Below are 14509 nucleotides of genomic sequence, written 5' to 3'. Positions count from 1 at the left end.
GTGCCGACAATCGGATTTTGGACATTCCTCTCAGTGCATCTGGCCCCCTCTTACCTAAGGCCGTCAGCAAGGGATGCCACGTCGAAGCAGCCATATGTAGTGAATGCGATCAAAGAAACAAAAACAAACTCTTTGGGCATGAAGATAATGCATGAGCAATTAAGGCATCAAAAGATTGAAAGATCAACGAGTCAAATCCCGAGTATCTATCCCTCGCCATATCGATAGCAGATCGTGCTGTGTAGCACCAGACCATCCGCAGCCATGCACGAGCTTCAATCCAAGTAATCCCCTCTGCAGATCCCTCACAGAATGCAGCTACGTACCCTGCTAGCCAGTCAACCAAGGTCCCTCCCCAATCTTACCTAGGCCTATCGTAGCAAGGGGTACTCTCTCTGGTTGACATCCACCACCGCCAACATCCACTAGCTCTTAGCCACCAACTAGAAACTAGCTACACCACGATGAAAACCGCCCTAGTCACCCTCTACTCCTGCCTCGGGTTGGGTGTGCCCGCCCTGGCTGCCCTCATGGAAATCATGCTGAGCAATTCCACCTCGTGCCAGATCCGTGGTGGGGATGACATTGCGAATCTTGCCTGTCGGAATACGGTAGGCTGATTTTCATCGTAATTCAAGGACGATAGGCTAACTCAAGGGTGCAGTGTATCGAACAGGGTGGTGGGTGGACTGGAGGGTTCTGTGATGATCAGCAGTAGGTATCATTTAATCTTGGTAGTATGGAAGCTAACGAAGGACCTAGGATCTGTCATTGTACGTTTGATATATCTACTACGGAGTAGATGAATGCAGAAGGCAAAGTTATGGATGCGAGTAAGCAGGTGCAAGGATCATGTCATGTCTGTCATAAGTTTATGTTCAATTAACCAATACTGTCATTGTCCCAATGTGACCAATTAAACACCGTCATTGAATCGGTAAAAGTTCATCCATCTCTGCAACATTATCAGCCTTCATCCCATACATCACAGAATCCAGGTATAAACCCACCTTATCATAAGGCCGGGACGAGTCTGCAAACCGCAAATCCGTCGCCAAACGGATCACTCTATCCGGGTCATTGTTCACCGTCGACGCGTGGATCTAATCCCATCAGCACTTATCCACAGGCTCCTAATTAGATGCTGCTTACCATGTGAGGCTTATGCAGCACCACATCCCCCGCCTCGTATTCCGCAACCAACCAACGCCGGCCATTCTCCTTGGCGAATTCGGCGGGATTCTCCGACAGCATGCCCGTGGACATCATATTCGAGTTGAAGGCATATTTAGCCTCTTCCTCCGTCATGCCCGCTGCCAGAGCCTTGGCCGTGAATTCATTCTCAATCTTCTGGCCCACGACATCACCTGTCCTCGTCAGCATCCCCACATCATACAATCAAGATGAAAGACATACTATCCTCCAAATAGATCAAACCCCCACCACTCAGCTTAATATCCCCAATAGGCACCCAAGCCGTCACAGCCGTGGGCTCCCCATGTCTAATAAAGATCTGATCATAATGGACACCAATAGGCTTCGTCTGGGGGATATTATTCCGCAATAGCGTCCGCTTGAACGTCAACGTATTGTCCCCCCACCCCGTGAACTTGGCAATAAAGGCATACAGCGCCGGATGCTGGACCAGCTTCTCGGCATACCAGTCCTTGTAGTGAGCCTCGATGGCGCGATCGACGAACTGCGCGGCACTCTCTCCGCCCGGCCGGCCATTACCACCGGCCGCACCAGCCCCGATGCCGGGGAAGTCGTCGGGGGTCTTGTCGGGGTTGAAGATGCCGTGGACAGGGTCGCTGTCTGTCTTCAGGACACCTGTGGGGGAGAGGTAGGAGAAGTATTGGCGACGGGCTTCGAGGACGTCTTCGCGGGGAAGGACTCCTTTGAGAAAGAGATAGCCGTCGGCGTCGAAGCGGGCGCGGAGCTCGTCGAGGGGGAGGTTGGGGTCGGAGGGGCGAAGGAGGGCAGCGTTTTCGGAGGTGAGGGGACCGTCGCTGACGGCGAGGGTTTGGGTGAGGACGCCGGGCATTTTGTGTTTAAGTAGTGCTGATACTAGCAGTACTAGATAGTATCGATTGTACTACTATTCTGAAGATAGGAGGGAAGAGGGTCGGGGGTATAGGGTTATATATATTTATCTATCCGGGGCATGTGTCGTGACGTATCCTAATCCTAAATCTGGAGAATAGGGTCTGCCCCGCGTTGAGGAACGTTCCATACAGCAAAGCCATGACTGTTGACAAGTTTGATCGGCTGCAATATGAATGGGGATGTTACAGTCAGCAGATTGGAGATTGGCGAACAAAATCCCAGTGGAACTTCCCCCCTCCCCACCTCCGCGTGGAATGATACTCTTCTGGAAACGCCACAATGCGCGGGTGGGGAATCCACTATGCGGGCAATGCTGCCCTTTTGGCTGTCCACTCTGGATTCAGTAGTGTTTTCCGGTCAGCAAATGCTGCAAGCGAGATTTTCATTGCTGATCTTTCTTTGGATCAAAGGTATAACTCTTCACTAGATACATGCAGTATTAATAATTAGGAATTGAACACCCATTCAATGATATGATAAGATCAAGCTATTCATCCACCCACTCCCCAAACTCCCATCCCCAATTCCCTTCTTCATCCTCCCCCACCACCAACTTCAACGTCGTGAACTCAATTCGTTCATACATTTCCCTCGCCGCCCCACGTGCTCGTCGATGCCATGGTCCCGACCCTCCTTTTCTTGCATCTTCCCGACTGCGCCATACACCTATCATTCACTCGTTATTAGCACAACATATTCTAAGTAAACTCTAAAAAAATAGAGGGTAGAGAACTCACAAGTAGCTAACCCCCTCCTCTCCCCATCCACATTCCCAAACCAATACTTTAACAATCCACCCCCCGCCACCGCCTCCCGTAACGACATCTCATCCAACACATGCAACTTCTCCCCATCTGCATCGGCCGTCAACGTCGACCGGAACACCACCACGTAGAATAGATTCTCGTGTCTCTTGCCCCAAGTATACCCATCGCTTTTCGCTTGTTTCCTTAGAAACCCAAAGACACTGTCCCAATTAAAGGACTCGGTGTAGGGCGCTGTGGCGTAGTCGGGACGAATGGGGTGGAATAGGGTCAGGGCTTTGGCGAGGAGTTGGGAGGCCGGGTTGAGGGTCTGAAGGTCGAGGAGGTGGTGTGGGGTGTTGTAAGGGGAAATGATGAGGTTGGTGTCTGAAGGTGGTGGTATTAGGGATGAATCATTGGGGACTGTTGGGTTGAGACGAAGTTGGAGGGAGGCAGCGGCTTGGAATTTGAAGGCTTCGGGGTTGGTGGTTAGGAGGGTGTGGTGGTTGAGGAGGATGTTGGTGGGTGGTGGTGATGAATTAAGCCGTTGATGTTGGGTTTCGGGGGTGGAGGGACGTGGTGAGGTTATGCTGGGGGACATTGTTCTAGTAGTATTGTCTAGGGCTGGTGGTCTATGATGGTAGTAGTGTAAAATAGTAGTATGGAGTGGTGTATAGGGGTGTATGTATGTAGGAACAAAAAAGGTGGAAGGTGATGCTAAAGAGTGACAATATGTGCAACTAATATAAAGCGAGAAGAAATAAAAAGACAAGAAAGAAGTATGATGGGATGAACGTCGCCCTTTTAAGAGAACAGGAAGAAATGAAACCCGACAATAGAGAGACTACTCATACAGATCCACCCGATCCAACTTCTGCTCGATGAAATCCAAGATCAATCAGATCACCCTCAAAGCACGCAATATGCCGACACTTGAGTCGGTCAGCCGGAATGTTGCACTGCTCGTTGGATGATCAAATTTTGAGAGCCCGGGTGCCTGGATGATCATCGGCTACTAATTTTATGCTTATCATCGGATCCCCGGGTGCGCGACATGCAACTGGTCTGCACTACAACATCTCCGGTGGCTGGTTAGGGCTCTATAATATGTTGCCCAGGGACAATAACTACAAGTGCTAGGGGACGGTGGTCAGCCGGTGTGCCAAATGGAGAATAAAGAAAAGTGCTATGAAACACTGCTCGGCGCAACCCCCAGCAGAATTGAGTTCTTGCCCGTTATTGTCACATTCAAGACAATAGCACGGCATATTTTCCGGGCTTGCGCCATCAGGGTGTGTGGGCTGGGCTTTGCCTATCCCCAGCCCGCGAAATTTCACCATCCCGTCTGGAACCATGGCTAGCTGTCCACTGGTTCGCATGGAATTCGGCAACCTTGCACAGTACCGTCCACTGATGACCAAGAAGCTAAACCATAATTAAGCACTGGTATTTTTGTTTAATCCTATCATACAGTTCTTGATGGTATCATGCAAATCCCACGTTATAACGCCTTGTGAATGCTCGTAATCCTGAAAACACAATAACCCCCCTTTACTGCTTCACCGGCGGCGGTGGCGGTGCCATCTTACCCTCGCCTGTATCGACCTTCTTCTTCGGAGGCAATGCCGGAACCTTGAAACCTCCATTCCCCCCTTGAGGCGCTGTGCTGCTCTGGCCACCAACTTGCGTGAATGTGCCAGATTTGAACCACCGATCCTCCTCGGCCTTGCGTTTCCGACTCAACTCAGCTTGTACCTTAGGATCCACCAACTCCAACCCTTGCACGGGCGTGAAGGCAATTGTACTGGCAGTACCGGCTGATCCTCCCAGCGAGGTGCCAACTCCAGAGGTCCGCAACCCTTTCGCCTGAAGCACACTGGCCGTCCCACTAGCATTGGAGCCGAATGCACGGAGAGATGTAGATGTGCCACTGACGGGGGTTGCGGTACCCCATCCCTTGTTGTTCTTGCTAAGCTTCGCTCGGGTTCTTTGGTCGATCTGAGTCGCGCGGATCCGCCCATCATTCTGTTGGCCAAGCATGCCCAGTCCGACTGTTCCCTCTCCGGTACCATATCCGACTTCTGCCTCCTCCCTACCAAAGGCAACCCGATTCTGGGCTTTGCGGAGTTCCGTCATGGCGACAGCTTCCTTTGCCTTTCTCGCTCGTCGTCCACCTCGCTTACGGGACGGCTTGTCGTCCGGAGCGGGGAGCGCCTTCACGCCCGAGTTCGGCGCGGGTTCCGTAAGTTTTTCCAGACGCTGGAAACACTGCTGCTTCAGCTCTTCGCCGAGCGATCCGTCAGGGCTGTACTTGGAGACGTCCGCTCGCGTAGCAAGGACCATCTTGGCAGAGACGATGCGAATGGCCTGCCGCTTAAGATCGTTCGGGACACCTTGTATAATCGGCGAGTTGTACAGAAATCCCTGAGAGCGAATACCAATATTTGTAGCAAAGCCCAGTCCCTCCGACCGCTTCGAGCCCTGTGCAGCTAGGTTGCACGCGGGGATCTTCGCTAGCTCAAGCAGACCTCCGGTCTGATTCAAGAACTGAGCCGCTGTCTCCGGTCCGATCAAGGCCGCCAAGTTGGGAGCGATCTGGCTCATTCGCGACTGGATGCTCTCTGTAAGTGCCGTACGTTCGCGATCGAGCTTCAGGATCCGTTCGCATGTATCCATCACGGTCTTGAGTTCGGACTCGGTCATCTCCCGGCCTCGGGTGGTGGTACCCTCCACGGCCACAACCATCAGGGATGGCCCATCCAAGATCGACCTCAGTGGCACGCCGACCATGTTATCTGGCGAGGTCGACAGAGCCTTGATATCGTTGAGCGGGCCATTTTTCAGAATAGCGACAGTTTTCGCGTAGTCGATCGGGGTAGTCACGAGCGTCTCGAGCTCAGGAAATCGGATAGAGTAGTGATCGCGCAGCACTTTGTGTAGACGAGTCAGTTCGTCGGCGGTCGACAAGGCAACGTCAAACTCGTTGGTGAGCTCAGGCGCTTGTGCCAGCTGCTCCTCATCGACAGCTTCCTCTTCGAGGCCATCGCCAGCCTGAAGATCCTCGTCGTCCTCCTCGAAATCTCTCAAAAGATCCTCCGCGTTTGACATGATGGGTAATCGGCAGCGTGACCAGCAGACAAGCTGGGTAGGTCCGCAAAGTAGAAGCAAGGCCGCGTAGATGAGATGCAGGTGAAGTTCGAGGTTTGGTTTCGCCGCCACACGGACTGGGCTTAGCAGGCCCGAGCTGAGTCAGCAACGCGGTGGCTGGGGGTGGCGCCAGAGACCAACACCGCAGCTTGTCCGACTTTGGATCGCAGCATTCATTCGGAATCTGGAATCAGCATCAACCTCGACTACCGCCCGGTCGCCAGCACAACGCCTTTGTTTTGGGATTTCTGGACGTGTTATCAGTTGAGCCGGCTTTATTCTAGCCCTACGCGCACACCAGAACTCTCGGTGGCTTTGTCCGGCTCGATCTATACCTCATTTACCGATCGATTATCGTCGCATAAACTATACCACGATGGAGTCGTCACGCGGCCCTCCCAGGGTCAAGAACAAGGCCGCGGCGCCCGTCCAGATCTCAGCGGAGCAGCTGCTTCGCGAGGCCGTGGACCGGCAGGAGCCCGCATTGCAGGCGCCGACGCAGCGCTTTGCCGACCTGGAAGAACTGCACGAATATCAGGGCCGCAAGCGAAAAGAATTCGAAGACTATGTGCGTCGGAACCGAATTAACATGAACAATTGGATGCGATATGCGGCATGGGAGCTAGAGCAAAAGGAGTTCCGCCGGGCGCGCTCAATCTTTGAACGGGCGCTGGACGTCAGCCCGACCTCGGTGGTTCTGTGGATTCGGTACATTGAGTCGGAGATGCGGAATCGCAACATCAACCATGCCAGGAACTTACTCGACCGTGCGGTGACGATCTTGCCTCGGGTGGATAAGCTGTGGTACAAGTATGTCTACATGGAGGAGACGCTGGGGAACATTGCGGGCACACGGCAGGTCTTTGAGCGGTGGATGTCTTGGGAGCCGGAAGAGGGAGCTTGGAGCGCCTATATCAAGCTGGAAAAGCGGTACAATGAGTTCGAGAGGGCGCGCGCGATCTTCCAGCGGTTCACGATTGTTCACCCCGAACCACGCAATTGGATCAAGTGGGCTCGGTTTGAAGAGGAGTATGGAACGAGCGATCTCGTGCGGGAGGTGTATGGAATGGCGATCGAGACGTTGGGAGAGGACTTTATGGACGAGAAGCTGTTCATCGGCTATGCCAAGTTCGAGGCGAAGTTGAAGGAGTATGAGCGTGCTAGGGCGATTTACAAGTATGCTTTAGATCGACTTCCTCGCTCAAAGTCCATGGCGCTTCACAAGTCCTATACGACATTTGAGAAACAGTATGGTGACCGGGAAGGCGTTGAGGACGTGATTCTTTCGAAACGCAGAGTCCAATACGAGGAGCAACTGAAAGAAAACTCGCGGAACTACGACATATGGTTCGACTTTGCCCGGCTTGAGGAGACCTCGGGCGACCCCGACCGAGTACGCGACATCTACGAACGCGCGATCGCTCAAATACCACCATCGCAGGAGAAGCGGCACTGGAGACGGTATATCTACCTCTGGATATTCTACGCCATCTGGGAGGAACTGGAAGCTAAGGACGCCGAGCGTGCGCGCCAAATCTACAACGAGTGTCTCAAGTTGATTCCCCACAAAAAGTTCACCTTTGCCAAGATCTGGCTCATGAAGGCGCAGTTTGAGATCCGTCAGATGAATCTCCAAGCCGCTCGCAAGACGCTTGGCCAGGCCATCGGCATGTGCCCGAAGGATAAACTCTTCCGGGGATACATTGATCTAGAGCGCCAGCTGTTCGAGTTCGTGCGGTGCCGGACGCTGTTCGAAAAGCAGATCGAGTGGAATCCTTCCAACAGCCAGTCGTGGATCAAATATGCCGAGTTGGAGCGCGGGCTGGACGACACCGACCGTGCACGAGCCATTTACGAGCTTGGGATTGACCAACCAACTCTCGATATGCCCGAGTTGGTGTGGAAGTCGTACATCGACTTTGAGGAGTACGAGGGCGAATACGACCGGGTCCGCCAGCTGTACGAGCGTCTGCTGGAGAAGACAGACCACGTCAAGGTGTGGATCAACTACGCCCGCTTCGAGATCAATGTTCCCGACGAGGAGGAAGAGGAAGAGGAGGAGGAAGAGGAGCGGCCGATCAGCGAGGATGCCAAGCGTCGTGCTCGGGCCGTTTTCGAACGAGCCCACAAAGTGTTCAAGGAGAAGGAGCTCAAGGAAGAGGTAAGCTGTCGTCAACGTTCCTTTTCTGACATATCCCTGACTAACCATGACACAGCGCGTGGAACTGCTCAATGCTTGGCGGTCGTTCGAGCACACGCACGGTTCACCAGAAGACATCGACAAGATCGAGAAGCAGATGCCCCGGCGAGTCAAGAAGCGGCGCAAGTTGGACGACGACCGGTACGAGGAGTACATGGACTATGTATTCCCGGCGGACGACCAGTCAGCGGCAAATCTGTCGAAGCTGCTGCAAAGAGCTCACCAATGGAAGCAGCAACAGCAACAACAAGGGGATGGAGCTTAGATCGATGTACCAGGGTAGTTCTATACATAGCTGGGGAGTTAATGGCATCACGAGGTGTATCATGTCAGTAGTGATAGCTTTTGCGTCGGTTCAGACGTGCGGTTACCAATTTTTTGTAGCACAAATCCATCCTCTGGCACTCTGTGGACTCCGTCTGTCTAGTGCAGTACTCGATAGTCAGTCACATAATTGCCCGTGATCTAAATGCTCAAATAATGAACATATCAACCAACTTCCTCTTACAGAGCCTTAAACGTTATGCCTCAGTCAGAACAGGGGACGATGGCGCATCTGGGAGCGCGTCAGACTGAAGATCTGGAGGTGGCCGGTTCAAGCCCGGCTCGTCCCATTCTTTTTTTCCCCATCTTTGACGTCGGAAGTCAAGGAAATTACAGTTATAATGAAGGCAACAATGAATGCACTGGATAAAGAACAGACTACATACTGTAAGATAATATACAACCACAATTACTATCGTGAAGAAGTATCAGGACTAGGATCCGAATGCGCAATACTCATCTTACCATCTTTAAACTACTAGCAGCAACCCTCATTTGGTAGTCTTTCCTCTGGTTGCCCGGCGTCCTCTTATTTTCTTCGTCTCTTCTTCCCCTTTCTCCTCTTTTACCTGCTGGCCTGACTTTTTCCCTGCTGCTCCTCTTGTTCTTCGTGCTCGCTTGGGTGCTGGTCTTTCCGTATCTTCATCTGCTCCTTCATCATCCTCCTGCTTCCCTGGGCTTCCTTCTATAATCTTTCCCACCTCTTCTCCCTGTGTCTCTTCCTCCACTCTTTTGCCCTCTTTTTGCTTCTCTCGTCGTTCTCGTTCCCATTCAGCCTGGTGCTTCGCCATTACCTCCTGTTTCTCTCTGTAGACCTCACGCGCCTCAGCTTCCCGTTCTTGTTGCAACTCGTGGTACACTTCTTCTGTACAGTCGCCATCCTCAATCACTGCGACAGCCTGAGCCCATGATTCTAATCCCCCGTCGAGGATTGCCGCTCCCGTGCGTGACACTGCAGGTTGCAAGATGAACAGAATACGATGTCCGTCCAGTCTAGGCTGGTGCGGCAGGAGAATATGACGGTCCTCTGCAGTCACGACTTGATCCCCTCCCGAGAACAAGGGCGAGGCCAACTTCGTGAGATTTCGATACGTACAGATACCATGGGAAGAGCCGAGACTGATAGCCAACTTTTCGGCTTTCTCGTAGAACTGGACAAGCTTTTCCTCCCGCACAGCGGTGTCTTCACAGTTTTCAAGTAGCATTTGAAATGGTGGATGTTTCAGCATGGCGGAAGCGAATGATCGAGTCAATTCCTCACGTCGACTCTTTGTATGCCGGCCCATCTCAGTGTTGTTGGCCTGTTTATCATTGACGGAGTTCGCAAGACGAACGGTCTCGGTCTTCCACAGGCTGGCAGACTTGGGATTCACTATTCAATAACAAGTCAACAGTGAGACTAGGCGGTTAGGGAACCTAGGTACGTGAAGATATTGGTGGCCTCACCAATCAGAAACTGCTCATACAGATGCTGCAGATGTTGTGCAAACGACAGCGAACTCTGTGCTTGAGGCTCAACGTCTATCGCCTCTGTCTTGCCCTCAAAGTACCAAAAAGGATTCTCGAAGAATTTATCGAATATGTCCTTTACGAGCATCGTTCGGGCGAGCACAAGGGGTATGAAAGTACGGATCGGATACGGCAGAGACTTTAGAAAAGTATCCCAGTCCAAATCCTGTACACAGTAGCCATCCAGGCTCTGGAGAATACTTCGTTTCTCACCGGGAGCGAATTCGGCCAGCGCAGCCGTATCTCTTTTCACATAATCATCCGCCCACCAGTTCGCCGTGATGAAGAGAGAGTTAAACGCATTCTTGTAATCGATGATAGGCTTTGGCCAGCCGCGCCCCCCAAAGACTGCCAGCCGCATTTTTTCTTGACGGTCTCTCTCTAACTCATCTATTTCAGCCTGCAGATGATCGATCTTGACCTGGAGTGCATCGATATCTTTATATCTCTCTGACTGGTTCGGGGTTGGAGCCGGGTTCGTGTCGTCGGGAACATGGGGCGGCGAAGATGCTTTGGAGGATGGTGCCTTAATGATGAAGGGGATAAGTCAAGAGACCAGCTGACGAATGCAAAACTTCCGAGATCAATATGCTCACCTTGACTTCCTTTCTTTTTCCCATGACGCCGAGACGATGATGAATTTCGAGCTTGAAGGGTTCCTGTCCTGATAGCTGAGTGATGAGAGAAGTCGAATCGAACCCTGGGCAGGAAGTAGGGTGATACTTAAGAGATTTTGGAACAAACAACCGCGATGAAAGAGCCGGACTTGATGAGCAAATATGTTGTCCATAACGGGGCAAAGGGGGCTTCTTTGTCCTGTTTTCTTCCTTTCTTCTGGCTCTCTTCTTCTGGCTCTCTTCTTCTGGCTCTCTTCTTCTGGCTCTCTTCTTCTGGCTCTCTTCTTCTGGCTCTCTTCTTCTGGCTCGCCTTACCTACTAACCTGTTCTCAAACGGACTGTACGAGCATACCGGCCTATGATATCTCGTTGGGTCTCAAGCGATGAAAAACCTTCCGAGACATTGCAACCTTCTTAGGCCTATCAGCTCCCTGGCCGCCAGGCCGGAGGTGGCGGGTTTCCGAGACGCTTTGGCCTGGGAACCCGACCCATCGAGCATGACGAGCTGCAAGAGAGCCACTATTGAGGGCTTGGGGAGGGACCAACAGACGGTGATAAATACCCCATCCCCATTCCCATTCCCAGGTTCCTCATCTTGCTTTCTCGTTAACTTTCCTGTCTTCATTTCTTAACATCTGACTCTAATCATCGTTCATCCAAACTGCTTGTCATCGATCCATTTACCTCATCTTCTGTACCCACTTCTGTGCACCTTTGCCCGTCAACTCTCATTATGGCCCACTTCACAAATAAGATCGTCGTAGGTGTGGATGTTGGTATAACGTTCACTGGTGAGTGTCGGCATTTGAACCAGGAGCTTCGTGCAGGAACTAAGTGATTCCAGGCGTCGTTGTAGCCCATATGATACCGAACGAAGAGCCTGAATTTCAGGTCATCGAGGATTGGCCTGGAAAAAAAGCCTTAAAAGTGCCGTCAAACATAAGCTACCCGGGAAGGGAGCCTCGGTGGGGCTGGTGTGCCTACACCTATCCCCCAACTTACGCATGGTTTAAACTTTTATTAGACCCTACAGGCCGCCCTACTGGGCCCCTGCCCGAGTCGTTTGCAAGCTTGACATATCAACATCTGCTACAGGAAGCGCCGGGCAAGACCGCCGTGGACATGGTCGGAGATTTTCTCGGACGGATACGTCAGTTCATTCAAGACTATTTGACATCTCTTTGTCTTCTTACCGACAAGACGCTTGTACAATTCCGTTTCTCTACGCCCGTAGCCTGGGAAGAGGAAGCTCAAATGGCCATGCGGACGGCCATTTCACAAGCCGGATTCCACACTATAGGTCTGGAGAACGTTTTTCTCAGTTCTGAATCGGATGCGTCGGCCCGCTATGTGTTAGAGCAGAAAAGCGATATGATCCAGGTTAGTGAAGGGCTGCGAGGGATCCAGGGAGACCGAACTCGCTGACGTGGGCATTCTGGACCAACAGGTCGGCGAAATATTTTGCATCTGCGACATAGGCGGATGCACCATTGTGAGTATCTCCCCAGCAGAGACTTCCAAAATGGTTCCCTGACCATTGCTTAGGATTCAGCCTGTTACCGGGTGGTGTCAAAAACTCCAGCTTGGGTGCTGGAACCCTTGAGTAAATCCTCTGGTATGTCCAGCTTCGACTTGTGTCAGTTAAGTTCTCTTCTCACATTCACAGGTCACATCGGTGGTGCAATTCAGGCCGATGTGCTCTTTCTCGCAAGGATGCGTGCAAGATTTCCGGAGGTGTTCGCCGAAGAATTCGATCGCAATGGCGGTATGGCAGGCCAATTTATGGCCAAATTTACGGAACTGAAAGAAAATTTTGATGGCACCGGGGGAATCCGTAGGCTGGTTTTTAACATGAATGTGGCTTCAATCCCTGATGACGCTCGCTGCCATTATGACGCTCAGACTGGAGAGGTCCTACTTTCTGTCGGCGATATGGAGGGTTTCTTTAAGCCGACCATTAAGAGTTCTATCCAGATAATGGGCGATCAACTCAACGAGGTTGATATGATGTGTCGAAAATATGGAGGCCATCAGGTCTCCCACTTGTTTATCACTGGAGGGTTCGCTGCCTCTCCTTATGCTCAGAGCGTGTTCAAGGTCTTCTTTGAGCAGCGAAAGGTGCAGCTAACCGTCCCGGACAACCCTGCCATTGCGACGGCCTACGGGTCGGCCCTTCTAGGTGTTTTTGATGTGTCATATACCATGGTGAATTGCGCCCGCACTTACGGAATTCACCATGACGACTTCATGCCATTCAAAAAGGCAGGCCGGGAGCGACCCATAAAAGAGCAATTGGACCGGATGCACAGCAAAGAAAAGGCGCCGATCACCTGGATATTCAAGAAGAATAACCAGTACCAGGCGGTTGAGAAGTACACCTGGGGATTCGAGCTTCTGCATCAGCACAACATGCCGTTGATCAAACCGATTGCTATCTACTCAGTCGACGACCCCAGCCCAAGCTCGAAGCCCGAATTGCTCGACCCGGTTCATTCAAGTCTACTCGACTATGTTCAACTCGATCTGTCTCAGGTTGACTTGACCCGCCACCCTCACATAAATGACAATGAGGGGCACACATTCTTCCAAATTCTGGTTTATGTACAGGCCACCCTCTGTCTCAAGAAAGGGGAGTTGAGCTTCCAATGTTTAGTAGGCGAAATCAATTGTGGCAGTTGCAAGGTCTATACAGTTTGGGCATAAATTGCTCAAGATGTCGCTGCGCGGCCCAGCTGGCTAGCTGGATGGTTGGGTTTTCAACAAGACATGGATGAGCAAACGCTGCACCCGGTTTGTTCAGCCTCGGTAAACCGCTTTACTGTAGCGTGTAGCGTGTCTTCATATTTCATAATTCGTTTGTTGCCTTTTTCGCGATTTCTTTCTTCTTTCTAAGTTTTGATTTGCCATCTTCTCCGTTCATCTTCTTGTTTCACTCACACTCTTTCTCTAATCCCTGAGACTTCCTTTTTCATATTTGATTTTATTCTTTATTTAATTTTATTATTTTTTATTTTTGATATTTCCATTACTCGTTTATTTCGTTTCTAATGAAATGACGGCGAGGCTGCTTTTTTGGAGGATATTTCTTTCTTTGAGTATTCATCGGATCAGTCAGGAGTAAACCAAATTGTTATCTGAGTCCTGAAATCAACATGCTTCGCTTTAATTGTGTCCTCCTTTATCAGTAAGCTGATACGAACATTAATCTCTCCCCATGCTATCGGGGACTGTTGTCAAGGGGTGAATGAACCGACTGGTAAACATCCACATCAGCATACTCGGTGGCGGAGGCAATGCTTAGAGAGAGTCCTTGGGACAAAGAATGAGAACGACGGGACCAACTCATCTCATAAAATGCCCACTAAAGCCTACCATGATGCAAATAGTTATGGCACCCTCATAAAGAAACGTCGACTCTCAGTCTCACTAATATTTCTTTTCGGTGTGCGTGCATGTTGTACCGCAGCTTGTTTAGTAAAGTTTGAATTGTTCACTTTCTTTTTCACTTTTTTTTTTTCCCACCCCCAAGGCCATCATTAAATCTACCGAAGTTACGACAGTGCTAATGGTTTCATTATTACTGTCAGCTCCCGAATCTCGAATAATTACTCTGCTAGTTTCAATGTGACGCAGTCGTTTCCCTCTCGAGTTTGCGCTGATAAGCAGGATTTTCCCCTAAAATTTCTAACGACATTTAGAAGATTCTTACTGTTCATATGTGATTATTAATCTTGCTAGCCATCGTGGAAGCTGAAAGATCTCAAAATGAAGAAACAATCTTCGATATGAGTATCATTACATTTGACCTTGTTGGCCATACAAACACTAATTCAATTTGCCACAAGATGCACATGTTGAAAAAG

The 14509-nt window shown here is 51.0% G+C and overlaps 7 protein-coding genes across 7 annotated transcripts; 3 read left to right on the top strand and 4 right to left on the bottom strand.

The window, feature by feature from the left end:
• Positions 1-464: 464 nt before the first annotated feature.
• AKAW2_30791A (uncharacterized protein) lies at positions 465-802 on the top strand (the record flags this gene model as incomplete). The annotated part of the gene is made up of 3 exons (XM_041687344.1): positions 465-611; positions 665-714; positions 763-802. 3 exons carry the CDS (start codon positions 465-467, stop codon positions 800-802), a joined length of 237 nt encoding a protein of 78 aa, XP_041541238.1.
• A 114-nt stretch (positions 803-916) lies between these two features.
• AKAW2_30790S (uncharacterized protein) lies at positions 917-2044 on the bottom strand (the record flags this gene model as incomplete). The annotated part of the gene is made up of 4 exons (XM_041687343.1): positions 917-955; positions 1011-1103; positions 1153-1367; positions 1417-2044. 4 exons carry the CDS (start codon positions 2042-2044, stop codon positions 917-919), a joined length of 975 nt encoding a protein of 324 aa, XP_041541237.1.
• A 731-nt stretch (positions 2045-2775) lies between these two features.
• Positions 2776-3450, bottom strand: AKAW2_30789S (uncharacterized protein; the record flags this gene model as incomplete). The annotated part of the gene is made up of 1 exon (XM_041687342.1): positions 2776-3450. The coding sequence occupies one exon, from the start codon at positions 3448-3450 to the stop codon at positions 2776-2778; it is 675 nt and encodes a 224-aa protein (XP_041541236.1).
• Positions 3451-4400: 950 nt separating this feature from the next.
• PRP31 (U4/U6-U5 snRNP complex subunit PRP31) lies at positions 4401-5957 on the bottom strand (the record flags this gene model as incomplete). The annotated part of the gene is made up of 1 exon (XM_041687341.1): positions 4401-5957. The coding sequence occupies one exon, from the start codon at positions 5955-5957 to the stop codon at positions 4401-4403; it is 1557 nt and encodes a 518-aa protein (XP_041541235.1).
• Positions 5958-6372: 415 nt separating this feature from the next.
• Positions 6373-8461, top strand: clf1 (putative cell cycle control protein (Cwf4); the record flags this gene model as incomplete). The annotated part of the gene is made up of 2 exons (XM_041687340.1): positions 6373-8157; positions 8213-8461. The coding sequence occupies 2 exons, from the start codon at positions 6373-6375 to the stop codon at positions 8459-8461; spliced, it is 2034 nt and encodes a 677-aa protein (XP_041541234.1).
• A 550-nt stretch (positions 8462-9011) lies between these two features.
• AKAW2_30786S (uncharacterized protein) lies at positions 9012-10649 on the bottom strand (the record flags this gene model as incomplete). Its single annotated transcript, XM_041687339.1, has 3 exons — positions 9012-9892; positions 9967-10555; positions 10626-10649. 3 exons carry the CDS (start codon positions 10647-10649, stop codon positions 9012-9014), a joined length of 1494 nt encoding a protein of 497 aa, XP_041541233.1.
• Positions 10650-11379: 730 nt separating this feature from the next.
• On the top strand, positions 11380-13349 carry AKAW2_30785A (Hsp70 family protein; the record flags this gene model as incomplete). Its single annotated transcript, XM_041687338.1, has 5 exons — positions 11380-11437; positions 11491-12026; positions 12094-12138; positions 12192-12261; positions 12313-13349. The coding sequence occupies 5 exons, from the start codon at positions 11380-11382 to the stop codon at positions 13347-13349; spliced, it is 1746 nt and encodes a 581-aa protein (XP_041541232.1).
• Between the last annotated feature and the right edge of the window lie 1160 nt (positions 13350-14509).

Source organism: Aspergillus luchuensis, chromosome 3 (assembly GCF_016861625.1).
Source record: "Aspergillus luchuensis IFO 4308 DNA, chromosome 3, nearly complete sequence".
Taxonomy (NCBI): domain Eukaryota; kingdom Fungi; phylum Ascomycota; class Eurotiomycetes; order Eurotiales; family Aspergillaceae; genus Aspergillus; species Aspergillus luchuensis.
Note: the sequence above shows the minus strand (reverse complement) of the source record. Positions and strands in the feature narration are given on the sequence as shown.